Source organism: Falco punctatus (genome assembly GCF_963210335.1).
Source record: "Falco punctatus genome assembly, chromosome: 12".
Lineage (NCBI taxonomy): Eukaryota > Metazoa > Chordata > Aves > Falconiformes > Falconidae > Falco > Falco punctatus.
Genome location: NC_137592.1, coordinates 5,290,788 through 5,310,779, shown reverse-complemented (window position 1 = coordinate 5,310,779; position 19,992 = coordinate 5,290,788). Strand labels below are relative to the sequence as shown.

The 19,992-nt window shown below is 44.1% G+C and overlaps 3 protein-coding genes across 10 annotated transcripts in view; 1 reads left to right on the top strand and 2 right to left on the bottom strand.

Annotated features, from left to right (window-relative positions):
- USP34 (ubiquitin specific peptidase 34) overlaps positions 1 to 1,507 on the top strand; it is a 138,097-nt gene extending 136,590 nt beyond the window's left edge. For all 8 annotated transcript variants that reach the window (XM_080408192.1, XM_080408188.1, XM_080408187.1 and 5 more), the window contains one exon: positions 227 to 1,507. In XM_080408192.1, the coding sequence (XP_080264318.1) occupies positions 227 to 837 (611 nt within the window). In that variant the 3' untranslated portion in view covers positions 838 to 1,507. The remainder of the gene's footprint in view (positions 1 to 226) is intronic.
- Positions 1,508 to 5,355: 3,848 nt separating this feature from the next.
- LOC308071975 (activator of 90 kDa heat shock protein ATPase homolog 2-like) lies at positions 5,356 to 16,566 on the bottom strand. The gene is made up of 9 exons (XM_080408214.1): positions 16,347 to 16,566; positions 16,074 to 16,264; positions 11,315 to 11,400; positions 10,572 to 10,686; positions 9,901 to 9,989; positions 9,239 to 9,361; positions 8,000 to 8,101; positions 6,722 to 6,773; positions 5,356 to 6,468 (listed from the first exon to the last, which is right to left on the bottom strand). Exons 1-9 carry the CDS (start codon positions 16,424 to 16,426, stop codon positions 6,293 to 6,295), a joined length of 1,014 nt encoding a protein of 337 aa, XP_080264340.1. The 5' UTR covers positions 16,427 to 16,566; the 3' UTR covers positions 5,356 to 6,292.
- Positions 16,567 to 16,828: 262 nt separating this feature from the next.
- The window catches only part of LOC308072177 (cadherin-23-like), a gene marked incomplete at its 5' end in the record, with an annotated part of 33,044 nt that continues 29,880 nt past the window's right edge, over positions 16,829 to 19,992 (bottom strand). The window contains 5 exons of the mRNA XM_080408688.1: positions 16,829 to 17,028; positions 17,422 to 17,632; positions 18,048 to 18,170; positions 18,778 to 18,975; positions 19,786 to 19,941. Coding sequence (XP_080264814.1) covers positions 16,885 to 17,028; positions 17,422 to 17,632; positions 18,048 to 18,170; positions 18,778 to 18,975; positions 19,786 to 19,941 — 832 coding nt within the window. The 3' untranslated portion in view covers positions 16,829 to 16,884. The remainder of the gene's footprint in view (positions 17,029 to 17,421; positions 17,633 to 18,047; positions 18,171 to 18,777; positions 18,976 to 19,785; positions 19,942 to 19,992) is intronic.

The following is a 19,992-nucleotide window of genomic DNA, read 5'->3' as shown; positions in this document are numbered from 1 at the left end:
CTGCTGTGGGGTGGGCTGTGTATCGGCTTCAACCCCAGCGCTGCACAAGCACTAATATTATGGAGCTGAAATTCTAGGCCATTATGTGAATTCTCTGTAAGGAATTAAGTATTCATTAAAGTGCTGTGTTTAATATGGAAAATGATAGAAACCTGAAAGGCCTGTGGCGTGGGCGTGCAGCATGAAAAGTGCGTTTTCCCTAAGCGAGTTTCCCTTTTTCTTCCAGATGACGAAGGAGCTACCCCCGTGAAGAGAAGGCGGGTCAGCAGTGATGAGGAGCACACCGTAGACAGCTGTATTGGTGATATAAAAACTGAACCCCGGGAGGCGCTGACCCCAACAAGCACTTCGGATAACGAGACGCGGGACTCTTCCATCATTGATCCAGGCACTGAGCAAGATCCTCCTTCCCCCGAGAACAGTTCTGTCAAAGAGTACAGAATGGAAGTCCCATCTTCATTTTCAGAAGACATAATGTTAGCGACACGGTCACAGCACACAGAAGAGCAGTCAGGAAACGGTAAATTTGAAGAATGCAAAGAATTTAAGGACCTGCAGACTTCCAAGGATTCCATGGGAGCTGAGGAGGACTCGGAGTTTCCTTCCACATCGATTTCAGCAGTTTTATCTGACCTCGCAGATTTGCGAAGCTGTGATGGTCAAGCCTTACCATCCCAGGACCCTGAAACTAGTTTATCAATCAGTTGTGGCCATTCCAGAGGACTTTTTAGTCACATGCAGCAGCATGACATTTTAGACATCCTGTGTAGGACCATTGAGTCTACGATTCATGTGGTCACAAGGATATCTGGAAAAGGAAACCAAGCTGCTTCTTGACATTAGATGGAGCATGTCTGCTTTTAAGTCTTTTTTTTTTTTTTTCTTCCCCCCACCAACGCTGTTTGTATAAGTTTTGCTTATTTTTGTTTTGTGCTTCAGTTTGTCCAGTGCTCTCTGCTTGAATGGCAAGATAGATTTATACGCTTAATTCTTGGTCAGGCAGAACTCAGATTCCTTCACCCCCCCTGCCCCCCCCCCTTTTTTTTTTGCATCTACCGTACACTTTCTTAAAGGGCAATCAGATAATGGATATGTTTTATGTAATTAAGAGTTCACTGTAGTGGCTTTCATTTAATATGGCTGTCTGGGAGAACAGGGCCTCCCTGCCCTGTATGATGTAATTTAAACTTACGGCATTTTTACTGTGTATAATATGGTGTCCTCTGTGCCAGTTTTGTACCTTATAATAGAGGCAGATTGCCTCAGATCGCTGTGGTTCTTATTATCAAAATTAAGTTTACTTGTATACTAAAAAACCACAAGAAATTTGATTCTGTAAAGAATCCTCTTTAGCTGTGGCCTGGCAGTATATATATGGTGCTTTATTTAACAGAATACCTGTGGAGGAAATAAAGCACACTTGATGTAAAATTAATTGTTTTATTTTTATTGACATGATCAATTGCTATTCTGTGCACTTCATTAAACTGATTGTGATGACTTTTCATTTGTTTATAATATGTTGATTCAGTCTTTGGGTTTCTCATCAAAGACGACTTCAAAAGTGAAACGGCTGCAGAGAGAAACGATGATCAAATGTATGTGATTGGTGTAAATTTTGGTCTTTTCTGGTTTACTTTGCATCAGTGTTGGGTCGCACGGTTGAGAGGGAGCGGTGGTGTGTTACTTTCCCCCCGCCCCGATGGTGGAAGGTGAAGTGGTACAAGAAACCAGCAGAACTTTTCATTTCCCTGGTCTTAACCCATGTTAGTCGCATCTCCCTCCTGCACCGTTAGCAGACTGGCTTCCTTCTTCCCCTGCGCCGCACTCCCTCGCTTTCCTGACGGCTGCTGCGCCCCCTGAAATGCTGCAGTGACTTTTTACCGTTCTTCCCTGTCCCGTTTCCTCCTGTTCCCAAGGCATTTCTGAGCAACATCCATTTCCTGTGTGATCTTTTGGACTGTCAATGATACTGGTTTTAATATCTGATTAAACTCCCATTTTCAGCTTCATTTTCCAGTGGCTTAACTCAGTTGTTTTTCTGTTGCCTTCATAACACATCTATCTTGGTCTTTTTTTATTCCAAATTCCTTCATTCTGTCTACCATTGAATGTAGTTTAGCATCGTTTGCTTCTCCACAATTCTATTATGGGATGCTCTCAGGCCTCCCCTTACTCTCTGAATCTACTTTAATTTTTTTTTAACCTTTTGTAATTAATAATTTAGCTTTGAAATTTACACTTTATATTCCTCTTCATTAGCACATCTATTCCTGCATTTACAGACACTGTACGGATGCTGGTGAGTGCTTAAGTTGGTCTCATTATTCAGACATGCAGTAATTGTTTTTGCTTTCTTTAGGAATAATTTTGTTACCCTTTCTGATCAACTTCTCCAGAGATTGTAACTTCAGAGAGATCAACAGCTTCTAGTCACAACTTCTACCCCATGAGTGTCAGAATTCATCTAGCAAGTCTTCTCCCAAGCCTGCGGTTTGTGGTTGGGTTAAGATGTCTTTGGGAAGAGAAGATACTCATCGAACTGAAAATCTTCAGCAGCCAAAGCAGCCGCTCTAACCCTGCAGCGAGTACTCTCAGTTAATTACTCTTACTGAAAATGTGCACCTGCTTTTTGGTACGCTGTCTGATGTTTTTGTCATTGTTTCAAAACCCGTAGTGAAGTATGCCAAGTATAAATGGTATTTAGTAATTATTTCATAAACGATATGCAGGAACACACCCTTCCTTCCTCCTCTGCGCTCCCAGATGGGCATCAGCCCTTCTGTGTTTGCCTGGTCACTGACTAGGTCCTTCCAGTTATTTTTAGGATGTTTTCCCCTACCGACCTGCGTATGCAATTTCCAAATGCTCTTGGTGGTAATTTTGGATTTTATTTTCTCACAAAGAGGTAACTGGCCATTTAGAACCCCTGCAGAAGTCTGTCCGCAACCGCCCCCCATTAGCAAGGACTCTCGGAAGATACAGTTCCGTGTGGCGCGCTGGGATCTTGCAGCTCTCCAACGGTAAGTCAGGCATCGTACATACAAGCTGTGCTAGGCCAGCAGGTCCCTCTGCAACCTCTTCAAAAAGCTAGCGCAGGTCTGACAAGATGCTGCAACCCGTGGTGGTCAGCTTTAATTAAAGGGTGGTTCTGTAGTTCTAAACTGACCACATTTAATACCAGCTTTTCTGTTATTTTGCTGAAACTCTGACAAGGTTATCAGAAGTATAGTGATTTGTACTGCTCTTCCCTTACATTACCTTTCACCTTCCCCTTGAGTATTGCTGCAATTTTTACTGGGATTTTTTTCCCAGTATTCAGGTTTTTAAACAAAAGCAGCACCTACAACTTGTCCCCTCTTCCCTAATCCTTGTTTGCACCTGTCTCTCTCTTCCTTTGTGTCCCTCACTTTACATGTTCTGTAGGTCACCGTGTCTCCCATAGCATTCCCCTTTTGCTTTGTATCGGTTTTGTGGTCTGTATTTCTTTGCCTTCAAGAATATTTTATCCCTTTCTTTGACAACCCCGTATTGACTGGCTTCCTCAGGCTCTTAACAGCTTTTAATCTCTTCCATGGCTCATCCCACCTCTCATTTAACTGTTATGTATTTCCTCCTGGCATTCCCACCGCCCATTTAACCCCTTCAAAGGCTGTATTACAAATCTTGTCTTTCACATTTAGTTATTTTTCCTTTTGGCTTTCTCAGAGGCCGGGTGGTTGCCCAGAACCTTACCACGTTATGGCAGCACTGCGTTACAAGCAGAAGTGTCTTCTGTTCCTGCTTTCTTACTTCTTTCATACAGCCTGCTCTCCCTGGAATGGCTTCTGTGCTCATTACTCTCTTTAAAAAAACACATGAAATCCAACAAATTTGGGCATATTTCCCCCAAACTCCCTACATATCTCTGCTCCTGCTGTTTTCTCTTGTGTTATATTGGGAAAAAATTAGGATTGGGAACTCTTCACAGGGACTTACTTAGAAAGCAAAGTACATTTATGATACTATTGTACCATTAGCATCATGCTGTTACTAAACAATGTGCAATTCCTAACTGCTCCCTCCAGCTCAAGGGCTGAGGGTAACAAGCAGTTGAACGTTCTTTGGTTTTATGGAACTGTTGGAGAGTCTATGAGAAATTTTAGCACTCAAGAGTAAATTGTTTTGCCTCCCTGTGATGATGACTGCGCGGTAGTGCTGGAAATCCTCCCGAAAGCGACCTGCTACAAGTAAAATGAACTTAATCTTTGATTTCTCTCAATTCCAAAATAGCTGTTTGCAGAAATTGAACTTTCAGGTCAGCAATACAGTGCTGTCAGCAAAGTTCCAGCACGTGCAGTGAAGACAGGAAGAGTGCGGGGATGTTGGTGAAGCAAAAAGAAGAAACATCCTCTTTTTTTTGCCTGCCAGGACAGTCAGCGAGGAGCTGTGCGGGGGTGTGAAAGCTGCCGGCCCATCGCCTACAGCCAGGGTGAGAAGGTAGGCATGGTGTGGTTTTAGCTTCAGAAAGCTCGTGTGTGTTACCAGACTTACAGCTGCGCAGGCCTCAGGGAGCAAGACCGCTGCTGTTCTGGGGGGTTTGGCAGTCCCACACTGGGAGGCGAGTGCCGCAACACTGGAAACACCAGTCAGTCCCTTCCGTGGCACTGCCGATTGGTGGCTGGCCCAGCTGGCGCTCCTGCAGGGAGACAAGAAAATTCAGGCCAGCGGGACGTGCAGGTTGCGGGCACTTGTGCCCCAAGGTGGGAGGGGAAACGGGCAAGCATACTGCCCGGAGGAGTATTAGGGCTGTAGGACACGCTGGCTGAAGAAACTTGTAGTTCGATGCAGCGGCCTACTCCCAGGTACTAAACTGTCACAAAATCTCTTAGTTTACACACAAATCTAGATTTTTCCGTTTACTTAAACGTTGCCCCTTCATCAACCAATACTCTTAAGTTTTGTATTCAAAATGTTAGGCTCTTTGTCTATTTATCAAAAAAAAGGAACAACCTTTTGAGCATTCAAAGGAAGATACTAAAACACAACCCTGCTCACGAGGCTGTTCTCCACCCTCTCCGGTCCCCTGAAAAACAAGCAGTGCAACACTCGGGAACCTGCCTGTGCCGGGCGTTTGTTCTTGTTACTACAGCAAGCCTCACCTAAGCTGGAAGGGGTAACTGACAGCAACCTTTTCAGGGAAAGCCTTGCCTGTAGAAAAGCACAACACGTCTTTATCTTTTGGCTGAGGTAAGTTTATGTGTGGTAAGGCTGCCTTACCCTGGCGTCCTGTGAAAATAAACTATATAGGACTTACCTTCCATACAGACTCGTTTAGTTTGGCAGCATCAGTTAATGGAGAAAATAAACTGCATGTAAAATCACATCGTTTATTGAGCCAACCATGTTTTCCAAAGGCAGCCTGCCCTTTTTTGGTCAGTATGTTTCAAATTGCATATTAAATTAATACAGTTTTATTAAAGCATTTGAGAATTAAGTTACTCTTACTGACCTCAGTGTGGTTTGATTAAGAGTAAAAATTCTTTACTTTCAATATCCCAGCTACGCTCCTGTCTTAATTTCTCTAACAGTTGCTCACTTTAATTTGAGCTACGGAATTGCAGAGGGCCATCAATCATTTCAGTGGAAGGTTTACAGAACTGCAAAAGGAAAGCATTATTACCGCTTGTTTTTTGCAAAAAAATTTCACACTGAGGTCGAGTAAGGGGGTACAGTGCATGCAGACTTAATAGTGGTAACCGTCATGCCAACCAGAATTACAGGACATTAATTAATCTTTCCTTAAAACTGTCTACAATGTTAGAAACAAATTCAGTCTGCAGTTAAAGCAATCTTAGGAAGTATTGAAGGAGGCTGTAAACTACTCTAGCCCCGCCGTTTCAACAGTTTTATAATCCCTTTGTTCACTGCTGATGGGAATGCCATCTCCTGGAGGGATTTAGTTTTGCCACTTGATATACTGAGTATCAAAGAACTGCAAATGTTTCCTACTGCTCCGCGCAGCCGACCCACGGATGCTGGTAGCACTTCACTGCAGCTGAATCATTATTACTCTCTGACGTTGCAGGCAAGCAGAACGGAGATGGCTTTCCTCAAATGAAGCTGCTGATTTACATAGTCTGACTTACTCACCACCCCGTTCACTAAAAATCCATAAATAATGCTTAAATTATATACAGTATCGTAGAAGTGGGTCTTTATTCTTCCCACAAATAAATTACTTTTTTTAAAAAAAACCCAATTGTTAACAAAGTATAAAAAGTAATGCCCTAACAAAACTACAGTGCTGTTATCACTCCATGTCGTCTTTGGCCTGCTGCAGTAAAATATGTATTTCTTCAAAATACTGCTTCTTCCAACACTGTCTTGTGCTGTCTTCGTTGGAGACGGGAACTCCTTTGCACTCTAACTGCAGTTCTGTTTGAGCAGCCATAGCCTTGAAAATCAAGGCAACCGTTGCATAATGTTCTGAAGGAAGAAAACACGACATTTCAGTAAAAGTGGGTTTTAGGGGATTACAGTTGTTGTTGCTGATTTTGTATCTGCTTTTGCCTGTGTCCGGGTGAAGGCTCTTTTCACAGATCCCACCTGCTGTGGACATCAGGCTGCTCTCCAGAGACCGCAGACTGCGGGAGCTTCCAGTTAGCAGGGCTGCCAACTGTCCCGTTTGTCCCTTCTCCCCGCAGCCTGGCCCACATTAGAGGGCCTCAGAAAGACTCACCCTCAGGCCAGCTCCCACACCTCCACTTCAGGACGATTCTTTGGCTTGGGACCTGTGAGAAGATAAGAACACCCCTGAGACAATTCACATCACAACTATGCAACGCTAATTCTCTCCTGAAAAACAAGGGGAGGAGTGTTATGTAACAGCAGACACATGCATGTAAACGATACAAAGGTTGGGATTTGGGTTTTTTAAATAAAGTATTTTCATGAAGCTCTTGGCATGCTCCATTCCACTGTTTTGTTTTCTCTATGGGAGGCGGTCAGGCCCATTCGTTACTTAAAACGCTGGTTTTCTTGCAGACCTTGAAATGGGCACTGCTAAGAGTCACGTTTTCACCTCTGAGATGTGTAAGCATGACAGAGTATGCCTGTGATTCTCTGTTAAGCAGTCCAGCCTGCTTGGGTGTACAGGTTCGGCAGTACTGTGTAAAAATGCCTTACAGCCTGCCGCCAGCTCAGGGGAGGCGTCACCTCAGCATAAGCGTATGCAGTATGTCGGCTGCAGTTTTGCCTAGATCAGGCTCACTGTTCTCACTAGGCCATTAAGTTCCTGTTTTGGACTGTTTCACCTAAACAGTTCCTCATGCAGTTGCAAAGGCTGATGACTATAACTGACTTCTCTCAGCTTCCATCAGGGGATGTTCAGCTCTGCAGCGTCTGTCTTTCCCGACTGAGCCCTTTCCGATGTCATCAACAAATTTTATTTAGTTAAAGTAACAATCTCATTTTCCAAGGCTTTGCTTTTTTAAGAATTGTCCAGGTGTCAGTGATACTTACTGCCTGTCATCTGGATGGATGTAAGATACCAAATCTGAAGCTCAGCGACTGTGAAAATGGTTTTTCAGGTTTCAAAAATGGAGCTGAGCTCTAGTTATCTTTCCCTTTTATTTGCAAAAGCGTTAAGCTGGGGAGAGTGTAACATTTGCCCTGAATGGAACGGCGATCCCTTCTCCAGTGACAAGAAGAATTGATGTGGATTTGGAAAATAAACTTTAAACCTGCTTTCTCGCTGCTCCTCCTCCTAGTAAAAAAAGGAGAGTGCTGAGAATGTCCCCTCACTCTACAGGTCGCTGGGTGTAGTCAGTGGCTGCTGTTTTGATTGGGGAAAAAAAATCACACAACATAATAGCAGGTTTTTTACTTTGAAACAGAGGAACCCAGTATGCACTAGAGAAGCTGCTCTGTCAGAAACTCAACACTACTTTTTAGCTCGGAGAAACAGCTAATAGCCCACCACCCCCCATTTTTAAAGTGCAAAACAGGAGCATTTTACCAGTTCCGCATATTCACCACTGACACAGCCATCAAACATCTGAAGCTTGCCTCCTTTCTCAGCTTCAATCACAGCAGGACATTTAGAAAACTTCTGCACCAACTAGCAAAAAAAGAACAGCACATGTCAGTTAACTACAAATCCATACTGATAGATTAACGCGCCGTATCATGAGACAAGGGAGGGTCGCTGAAGAGATTAACTGCAACGTATGTAAGAGTCTTTAAGCACTGATCGGGCTTTTCATTTTATACAGCGCTCCCCTGAGCTCTGTGCTAGCAGCAGGCTCCAGGGAGGTGACAGAATGAGAACAGAAATGCTGAGAAACCTAGTGGTAAATGCAAAGACTGGTAAGGACTCCAGCCCCCTGCAAGGGGCGTGGAGGGAGCAGCAGCTCTAGGAAGGTGCAGAATTGCTGCTGAGCACCATTACTGTTTCCCATTGGTAGCGCTGGGATTGTAATTTAAAGTTCTCTGGTAGCAGCCCTGGCTCTTTTGAAGGATGCGAACCCAGAATCAGTGATTTTGTATTTTGCACCCTATAGGCAACAGTATCATCGCATCCACTATCAATTAAGCGGTAAGCTGTGGGTAACAACAGTGCCACTGCCCAGCGCTGCAAGCTGCTGAATGAGAAATGCCTACATCCCAAAGCCAAGCTTTTTCTAACTAGCACAGGGCAGCATGATTGAGCTGCACACGAACTACATGAACATGCACCTTCACTTTGTTTAGTTGCCTTTTCTTCCTGTTAAGGGAACAACTTGCAAAAAAAAGGTCTAAGCCACCCTAATAAACTCTCATTAAAAAGGTAAAAGCCAAATGATCCTGCTGCGGCCTTCTAGTGCTCTCTGATTGCTATCACAAGAACTTGAAACTTGTCAGCGAGGCCAGCTGCCTAGCCTTTGTTCCTTGGTAGGAGACCAAAGTGACACATGGCTTCAGCAGCTGTCAGCTTCTGCTTTTTCACCACTGAAATTCCTCGGTGGCTTGAAAGGTGAAGCTATTCAGCAAAACTTTTGAAGAGCAAATGATGGCAATCAGAATTGAACAGTGAAGTTACCAGAAAAGGGTAGCTCATGAAGCCTTCAGTTGCTGGACAATCACATCTCTCCATTTAATGTACATACGGAGCATTATCTGTGCTTGACACTATGAACGTGACACATTCATTACTAACACAACTATTCAGATACAACAGCATTACATTGTTATGTTGCCTAGTGGAAATATCACTTACTTCCTTAGTTGTGAAGATGCTATAAAGTTCATCTGCTGAAGAGTTGAAGATTTCTCTCATAAATATCTTCACTGTTGGAATTTTTACACCAACTATATCCAAGGACTGTGGTAAGACAGAGTCCTGCAAAGCAAAAAATATTTCTGTGAATGCGAATCAGACAACAGTTCTGGAGTGGCAGAATCATTGTTACCCATGCATTCTTAAATACACTGTGTTATAAATATACGCTAATTTTGCAATGTACTTCCACATTTATTTAAAAGTGGTATTCATCAGGATTCACTGAATTAATTAAAAAAACCACTGAGTGTGTGATTTGCTCCAAAGACACCTAAAATGAACTTTTGACCGGGGGGAGGTGACCTGTGCAAGTGAACTTGAGCTTCACCTTGCTGCACATACAGTCCTTGCAGCAGGAAGCCTTCAGAGGTACGCAAACGCGGCCATCCTCCTCCCGCACCTGGCAGCGCCAGGCCCAGGGTCTGTGACGGGTCACTTCCGTACTACAGGCCCTGATCACAGCAGCAAGGAGGCAGCTCTGCCCCAAAGCCTTTCACTTTTGCAGGTGATCGCAGGAAAATGCAATCTTCACCATAGCAAAATCTGTAGGGACTACATACGGTAAAGTTAAATTCATGTAACATTTAAAGCCAACATACTTGCATGGCATTCCCACTTAGTTTTTGCTCAGTGGCCACCTCCTGACCAGCAGCAGCTTTTGTTGGCAGAATCATTCCCAAGGTAAATTCTGGAATGAAGAAAAGCACTTTTCAGTATGAAACGGAGCTGAACAAGCACCCTGACATTCAGATATGTAATGAAAATTGCTGGCTAAAACTGCAGAGAGTGGGTAAAGCTGGGCAGAATGGGAGCACAGAACGGGGCATGCAACTCTAACCCCGTTTCTCCACTTTAGCCCTGTTTTTTTATCAGCAACAGAGCCTAACAGCAATTTCCCTTAAAAACACAGGCTTTTCAGAGTTACCTGACCCCAAATCGACACTATCTGCCCGCTAAGGAATGGGCCATCTCCGTGATCTTCTGAGCAGCAGAGGAACGGCAGGCTGAGGCTGGGCACTGCTTTGCCAGCCAGCAGCCTGCCGGTCTGACTGTGTCGTTTCTGTGGTCAATTCATGTAACACAACACTGCCTGGGTCGCTACAGAAACTTCTGGACGCTGCCACGTTTGATAGCAATGAAGATTTTGACTGGTAGGACTAACTTACTTCAATAAAAACAGTACAAAACCAAGGACTTGTCAATACGTTACCAATCTACTCAAGAAAGGCGACTGAATAAAATACATACCTAACATACTGGTTTAATTTACCTGTTTTAAGTGCTTTCAGATAATCTCTCAGGGCCTGTCTGACTTTCGTGGTTCCTTCGGTTCTCATAAGGTCCTTCAGAACATCACCTTCCCCTTTCTTTTTGCTAATGTTTATCTAGAAACAGAACAATTATAAAATCTAAGAGGCACCTAAACATGAGGCTTTTGAGTTCTGGCAACAAAGAAAGTATTTTGGCTTTGTTTACTATGTTCAGAGGACAGCTGCAATTTCATTATCTTCTCAGTTTATCCTACCTTCGCTAAAAATAAGCTCTTTTGGGTTCTGACTTAATAAATGCAGTCTTATCTCGACAGTAGCTTAGTCAAGTACATCAAGTATCAACAGAGTTGCCTAGTATCCAGCAGAGTTGAGGAACCTGTGGAAGCCACACTAGCAACTGCTACGCAACTAACGAGGACATTCCTTAAGTTCTTACGTTTTAGGTACAAGGTTTGTTGGGGTTTGGGGTTTTTTAAGACTACAACAAGCAGAGTTCTTCTCAAGTTTGTAGTTAATATATCATCACAAAGAGTAATTAGCAAAGACAATTGTGCACATTCGTAGTAGGTAAATTTGAGAACAGAAATAAGTCATTATTCCAAGTATAAAAACTCAAAAACATTAAATAAGCTATCCAAGTGTAATTATTCCCTTAATCACAGGATAAATCAAAATACAATGCCTATATGTTGATTAACACTTTATTTGAGCCTATACAGCCATATCAGTATTTCACACCTACCTCTGTATCATCTACCTCATTTTCTTCTGACAGGTTAGGAATTTCAACTGATCCCTTATGTTTCTCACCAGACTCTTTCACTGTACCTGTATTAACATAACGAATTCTTAAATGCATTATTAAAAACTATTTCCCACATAGCAAGAGTTTTATGCTTGGATATAATTGTCAAAAAGTGTTACTTGAAGCAAGTTGTCTAGAATCTGAATTGAAAGGAACCAAATAGCAACCGAGTCTCAAAACGTGTCACAGTACTTTCACAGCAAACTATTCTCAGAACTTTATTTTCCTGTATAGATGTATTGCGATATGCACACAGGTATGTCTTCTCAGCACATTTTCCACGACCGTTCCGCCACTGCTCTCACCTTCAACTGCCAGCTGTTCTGATGTACTCTCTGCTTACAACAACTTTAGTCTGCCAACACAGTGTTAATCTAAAAGGGGGTAGGGGAAAAATTACCTCCTCTTCCCCATAACTTGTCTGCCCTTCATGCAGAAGTTCTCTATAATGCTACCTATTCCTTCTTGAATATCTGAAAAGCTTCCAACATACAGCGATGTAACCGTAAAACATACATATATATAGATATAAAATGGACAAGTATACAACCGAATTTTTTTAAAACCAGGAAACCACATGCAAATTTTTTTAGAATACTCATTCTTACTTTTTATATCCTCACTGTGAACTGCTACTATTCACTGTACACCCGGAAGAACAGAAATCACACTCTGCTTTGGCACCCTTCTGGGCACAGGCCCACCATCACTTACCGACACGGCTCTATAAACACATTCGGGATAGGAACCCAGTAGTGTGCTGCTTTGCCTCAGACCTTACAGTGAAAAGACTGAATTTAAGGTTTGACACTTTTTTTTTTTTTTTAATTACACTGCAGATTCTTCCCCCTTGCCCTGCGAAAGCATTTAGTTATTTAAATCAATTTACTATTTAGATCATGTTAGAATCTCTTTAGAAAGCAGTAGCAGAAACATGCACTTCTACCCCAAACCCAGTTATCTCCATACAGTTTTACCAGCTTAGGCGTCAAAACATAGAGAACACAACAGATTTATCAGTCTATCAGCAAAACTCTCAAATGACCTAGTGTTAAGCCTGACTGCAAAAGGGGAATTATCACAAAGCTAGATGTAATATTTCTTTGGATTCTCTCACCTTCCAAGGAGCTAGCTAGATCCAGCTACTACTGAACATCACCCTCCTTTCACTGTTTTTAATTATTGCCCTGAAAGGCCTGCCATGCTAAAGGGGGACAACCATGCACGGACAGAACCCAACGTGCTGCGGGTCAAGATCACAGTGAAGTACACAAACAAATGCTCGGAGGTTTCTTAGCAATAGAGTGTGAATGACTGCCAGTAACACAAGGGTGGAGTACAGGGCAAAGATCCCTTCCTGGCCAGGACCTAAGTCAGTGGAGCACAGCGCAAGATGCAAAGTCTGTTAATCCAGAGGTAGACAGCCACCTCCACACAGGAAAGGCTCAACTAAAAAGACCTCTCCTGGGCTCCTCAGAGCCTCCCAGGAGAACCCACTGGCTCAAGTATGAAGCTATGTGAACTACTTAATTACACCATTAAAACACTTCTGGGCCCAACACACATCGCACGCAGCCATCTCTATTTGCTTTCTTCTGGCAACAGGATAAGTACAAGCAAAACCACACAAGTTTGTCTTTGCAGACAGTAGAGCAAATCTTATTTTCATCTACTCTACCCAAAAAGGAAATGCAAGCAGGTAGGAAGACATTTTTAGGAGCAAAACAGAAACCTGACTTCTATTGATTCAGCTAATTTTATTAACAATTTTCACAACTCTTAAAGACTCACAACTAACGCAGGCCAGACAACAAATTTAAATTCATAAAACCAGTAAACAGGTATTTCCCCCCCCCCCTCAAAAAATTGCTTACTCAAGGGATTAATCCAGATGGTATATGCACTGAACAGCAAGGTCCAACCAGTTAACAAACTGAGCTGGTTGTTGAACATTACGTAGGCAGAACACTTTGTATTTTTAGTGTAACTGTAAAGTGAGCAAAACTATCAATGTTTTATCAAACTAATTAATTATTTGTTTGAATCTCATGAGACTCCATTAACAGACCTAAGAATAAATTTGTTTGTTTCCTGTCAATCCAGTGTTTTAGGAAATTGATAGTGAAAGCATGTCTCAGAAAGACCTACCTATAAACCCACGGCTGAGAAGTTTTAAAAGGACATGTATGTTTTCATAAAGCTTCCACCACAATGTAGAATAATCCATTGAAATCCTCATTACATTTTCTAACAAATGATAGAACAGCCATTTTGCTCAATTTTAGTGCCATTAAGTACCCTCAGTTCCCCCTTTTTTGTTGCTCTGTAATCTAAATTGCTAAGGGCAATGTTTTTCCAACACCACACTTTTCAAACAGGCTGCAAATTTCAGGGTGTATAACATCTTGTCCTTACGTAAACACGTTTTAATCATAGCTTGAGCTCCTAGTTATCCTGGAAGACTTGTAGAAGGAACTAATTACAGCAATTAGTGTTTCAAGCAGTTCAGCCCCAACTCTCATTTCTAATTCAGAGCTCACAGAAAACACACATCATGATGGCTATCAAATTAAGAAAAAAAACACCATAAAACATCATCCCCTGCCTCTTTTAAATTCCACTGTGTAATAGCAAACTCCTTTAAAACTACGCTCTCAAAGACATTATCCACTAAACACAACACAGAGCTGAGCTAAGTACCTAATGCGAATTAGTTGTCTGTAGTTAAACACTGAAAAAGCATAAAGACCTAGCAGAGGAAAAAGAATTTAGAAAGCATTTGTACAGAAATACAATACTGCATCTCCCTACTTCTAAGCTTTATACACTGTAATAAACCCAACAAAACCAAACTAGCTAGTGTTTAAAACTTAGATGATTTTAGCTTATCTTAAAAAACAAAGCCAAAACATCAAAAAGCTGATAATTACTTGAACTGCACTGATACAAACCGCACGACGGAGTATTACGTTTGCCTTGCTCTTTGTTAACACTGAGATCACAATTGTAAGTACACCCTTAGTTATAACACGCTTGTAACATTTAAAACTTAGTTGCCTATCAGTGCAAACAAAAATAAGTAACAGTACTTCTTTATGTCCCCTATTATTGTAAAAGCAGACCTCAATTTCAAATTGTTCAAATAGGCGCACGGGTCTCAGCATCAAAAAAATAAATGCTCCAGCCAGCCAAACCAAGAAAAACAGTCCCAGAAAGCTGCCCTGGAAAGGGCACTGTGAAAAGGGGAAGCACGGAAGGCAGGCAGCCGCTGGAGCAGCAAAACAGCATAATCTGAAACACTGATCCAGGAACTGCAACCCTGTTTTGGGGTACAGGCATTAAGAAGGGAAAATTAAGCACGGCCTTTGGTATTCCCACCTCCTATAGTAACAACTGTGGCCTAAGAAATAAGTACAGTATTTGGGGGAGGAACAGCCTGTCATTTGGCATTACAATATCCAGGTGCGATGTCCCATGCAGGCACTTTTTACCAGCCCTTCCTGCTTCTTACTCCAATGCAAGAGACGGCCCACAATTTGCCATCAAGTTTTAGGCATCTGGTAACTGGAAAGAATTCCTCAATATTACCCAAAGATACATTATTGGCTTGGTCTGCAAATAAAGAGCTTGCCACGGGACAAGCACAGTGGAGGATGAACCTCCACTGTCCGGGGTTGCAAGCGGGCGCAGCAAAACAAAAATGCATGGGCACAATCCCTGTTACCCCAAATAATCAGGAACTATTTCTAGTTGCCTTATTCCCACTGAGCAGTTTTTTCCTCACGTACTTCATTATTCTCAACATAACTACATTAAACTTTTGGAAACAACTGCACTGTCACACTTCTTAGGCTCTCCCACTTCCCGCTCTCGGCACGCATTAAGCACACTGTAATCTGCGCACACCGAGGAAACTACAACAATTCGAGCACACTGTCGTAAGCCATACGTATCTCGTCACAACTGAAGTATTTACTTCACACAAAGCAAAATGAGCAAAACTGTGCTGATACGCTGGTAAAACAATGCTAAGAAACGTGCGTGGTACAAAAAAATTGGGTGAAGGGGAGGAAAAGACAAGCTAGGGTTTCAAGATTATTTAAAAATAAGCATTTATGACAGTTCAGGCCCACGTGTCTCCTGCAGTCTCCGTACGGTTCTGATTCGCTGCAGCTCACTGAGGTGTTCCTGTTTCTCCAGCCCAAGGGAGACAATTTTACTCTCCACAGTGACCCCTCCTGATCCCGCAGAGCGGATCGGCAGAGCCCGCTCCGCAGGCACCACGCCAAGCCGCAAGGCTGCCCTGCCGGTGCCCATCTCCCCGCGGCACGGTGGCTGGGCCACGCGTGGGCACCTGCCGGGCCCCCGGCCGCCGCGCTCCCCGCGCCCGGCAAAGCAAGGCGAGCCCGGGGGTCCCTGCCCCGCCAGCGCTGGCTGAACCAGAGGGGCACCGCTAGCCCCTCGCAATCACCCCCGGGGGGCCGCCAGCCCCTCACAGACGCCCCCGAGGAGTACGGGCGAGGCATCGCCTCAGCGAACGTCCCCGCAGCCCAGCGCAGCCGAGTGCCCCCGTCGTGCCGCTCCCCTCAGGGCCGCCCCTCAGAGCCGCCCGTCCCCTCCCCTCACCTCAGGGCCGCCCCTCAGAGCCGCTCGACCCCTCAGGGCCGCCGTTCCCCTCGGGGCCGCCCCCCGGTACCTTTCCAGCTGAGGCGCAGGTTCCACTCGTAGAAGAAGATGAGTTTCCCTTTGCGGCTGTTGCAGGACGCTTCGCCTTCCACGTGCTTCAGGTCGCTGATCTCGCAGCGCCCGGCCTCGCCCTCCACCACCAGCCCCACCAGCACCTCCTCCAGCTTGCTCTTCGACCAGCTGGTCGCGTCCCGCTCGGTCCTGGCCGGGGAGCGGGGCCGTCAGGCGCGGCAGCCCCCCCCGCCGCGGGCCCGCCGCCCCCTCCCCTCCCGCCGCCCCTCACCAGTGCCAGTTGTTGACGTTGGTGGCGTCCGCGCGCTCCTCCACGATCCAGCGCGGGTCCCCCTGCCCCCACTTGGCCATGGCGCTGCCGCGGCCCCGCTGCCGCCCGCCGGCCCGGCCAGAAGGTGCCAGAAACTTCCCCGCCCCCGTCCCTCGCTCCCCGCCGGAGGAGGAGGAAGGAGAAGCCGCGCCGCCCTTCCTCCCCTCGCAGCCGGGGCGGGGAGGGAGGCGGGGAGCCGCCGCCCGGGCCTCTGGGTGGCCGCGGCCGCGCTGCCGCCGCCCCGGGGAGCGCCCCCGCCTGAGGCGCGGCGGCGAAGCGGGGTGTCCTCGCCCGGAACAACGACCCGGCGTCACTTGTGGAATCGGTTTTATTGTCCGCCCGTTCTACCCACGGCCCGAGCGACGAGATGCGGTGTAAGGCAGCGCTGCTGCCAGCCCCGCCGCCCCCGGCCCCTCCGCAGAACGGGGCGGCGCTCCCCCTCCCCGCCGCTCGCTCCCCCTGCCGCGGATCCCGCCGGGGCTTTCTTCATCCAGCATTCTTACTGACGGAAAACTACATCGTCGTCATCATCGGGCTCATCTTCGGGGTTCGCGTGCAAAATGATTGCCACTTCTGAAAACTTGACTCCCTTCAGCTCGGGGGCGGGCGCCGGCTCCGGGTTTGCGGCGGTCCCAGCGCAGCCCTGCGGGAAAACGCGGCACGTCAGGCCGGGCTACGGGCCGGGCCGGCATGTCCTAAGCAGTGCGAGTCCTCTAACTTACACATACACACATATTTCTGTCCCCAGCGCTTGCAAAGAAAGCATTCTTTTCAAGCCTGCAAGTTTTAGGGGCGGCATGCAACACAGCCCTTTACTGTACACATGTAAGTCACCATTCCTGGGTCACAAAGTCCTCCTCCTCCTCAGCAGGGACAAACAGCCCCTCCCCAAAGATTTTTTGTTACTTCACACAAGTTGGTGGGTTTTTAGTGCTATCGCAGGTTTACCACTTTCAATAATTGTTTCAGTTATTTGACATACAGTGATAAAGTATCTTTCACTCCATTCCTGACAATTGAAAAGGTAATTAATTACCTGATCTGTTGTGCTTTTTGCAGTGGGCTGGGCATCTACATATCTAGGTTCAGCAGCCCTTTCAGATGCTACCTTTCCTTCATGTTCTTCATCGCAATCTAAGAGTAGTGTCTCAAGGTAAGCGCATTTTTCATCAGCCTTATTTACGTCTTTGTCAGCATCACCTCTTTTGGTGTCTTCCATGTTGCTAAATGCTATTACGTCAGTTTCCCTGAAAGAGAGTTAGAATTCATAACACCTCGAGCTTGCAAATAGTCAAGAGACAAAAATCTTGGCCTCTCTAAACCTGAGAGCAGCACGTAGACTGATCTCAAAATCACTGGGATTTTACCCTGGGAAACATTTCTTCTTGTATCCTGAAGAGTGTTTTTCCTGCATATGGCTTAACAATTTGCTAAAGAGAAAGTAGGAACTTGCCCTTGTAATTTTTGATACAAGATTAAAAGGTATCAGCTTCCTTTGAGTGCAGAGAGTTTTTAACTTAAAATTGTAAGGGTTCTTAAAAAATCAGCCTATATACTCCAGTGAAAGATACAAGGAAAATGCTATGTTACCAGAATAAACTAGAACAACATCTTTTGACATGCTATTTTTAAATAAATTTGTGTTATCAGCATTCTACTTACACATTATTCATGTGCTCTAGTTTCTCGAAGCTTTTCAGACTTCCTCTTCCATCAGCTGCACACAGATTATCAATACCCTTCTTCATTTCAGCTTGCTTCTTAACCAGATACTGTTGCTCGTACCTTTTGAAAACGATAAATACATTAAAATAAAATTATTTTTGAAGATGGGCTTTACAGTTGCTTTAAAAGCAGAATATGATGCGTTTGTATCCTAATTTTAACGCACAGCATTTATTTTCAGTATGATTCTGGGGATTGGTTTGGAGTATTTCCTATATTTCTGTAACGGTAGCAGGGTAGACACCCACTGCCCTCTTGGAAATGCATTTGTTTTTCTCCACCCGCTGGTCCTGCTGCCACTGAAGTTAGCTGCAAAACCTCCCTTGATTTCAGCATTCATGGGGTTAGAGGAGACTTATGCGGGTATATCACAGCTGCTTGTGTCCCCCTTCACAGTTAAAATTTCTGCTCTCCACATTTCTCTGTTTTTAAAAGTATTTGCTTCTGCTGTTGCTGTGTGACAAGCAAGAATAAACCAACTTCCAGTTATGCGTAGCATGTCTAATATCTATGGTACAACACCAGGCATTTTGATTTATAGCAAATCTTAGGTGACACTCCATGCAAATATCAGTAATTTATCAGATAAGTACTTTTCAGGTTGTCATTCAAAGTAAACTTATAGTTGCAAGTCTAAATTACATTGTTAAAGTAAAAGTAGTTGTACCTTTTCCTTTTTATAGTAAAAAGGACGTATACCAGGAAGGCTACGAGGGTGCAGACTAGCAGAACGCTAAGCACAATTGTTGCAATGAGTTCAGGCGTTGCTGGTTCAGCACGACCCTCTTCTATGGCAGCAGTAACAGGAATTGAAAATATTTTCTCCAGTTCTACCTCAATGTTACTCTTCTGCTCCCTAAGTTTCCTGAAGATAGAAGAGTAAAATGCTGATGACATATCAGACCTTCATTTTGGCTTGAATAGTGGCAAAGAAAATAACAATACCAATCCCTTATCCACCAAGACCTTTTCCAAAGATTCAGATTTATCATGTCTTTCATTCCAAAAACACTCTTGTTTTCTTGCTACCAGCCCTGGTGCTTATGAACTAAAATGATGCAAAAGCTTGGAAAATTGAATCTGAGAGGTCAGTATCCTCTAAATCCACATTAAGGCAGCTGCATGTAGCCTTACAGTTACTAATAGCGCTTTCCCTCAGAGAAAAAGGTTCCTGTGATCACAGGCTCCATCAGCAATATCGGCCACAAACAAGTGCTTGTTTGAGAGATGTGTTGAGTCTAGAAATTGTGTGTTTAAATAGCAGCTGCCCCTCAGAGAATGTTTATATGAATATGCATTCATACCACTGACATGTTATGAAACAAATGTAAAATACACCTGAAATGTAAGTTTTTAATCAACACTCTGCAGTTCTGAAGTGAAGTCAATATCCATTTTAATGACATTGCTTCTGTTTTCTTTAAAACTAACTTTTAAATATATTTTGCACAATTAAACAGCCTTATTCATGTTTTTGTCCAACTCTGAAAATCACCTTTCGATAAATAATGAAAGCTTTCTGAATTCTAAAAATACTAAAATAAGCCTCGAGGTAAATTTCAGCTAAACTGTTATTTCATCTAAACCTGTTCAGTCCAAGACTGAATGATTTTAAGTGAAACAAAGCCCAGCTGCATAGCTCTGATACCCAGAAGACAGACTGTGCCATACAGACCTTTTTACATCTTCTGCAGGTAATTCCTGGTTTGCCTCATCAAAAGCAGTAATTTTTACATAGGTTACATCAGTGCTGCTTCTTGCTTTTCTTTCAAACTCATTTGAATAAACATCAATGATGTATACATTCCATGCAAGTTTATCTCTCAGGACCCTGCCATCATGTTAAGAAAACAATTTAAATTAACTGGGCAATGACAAATTC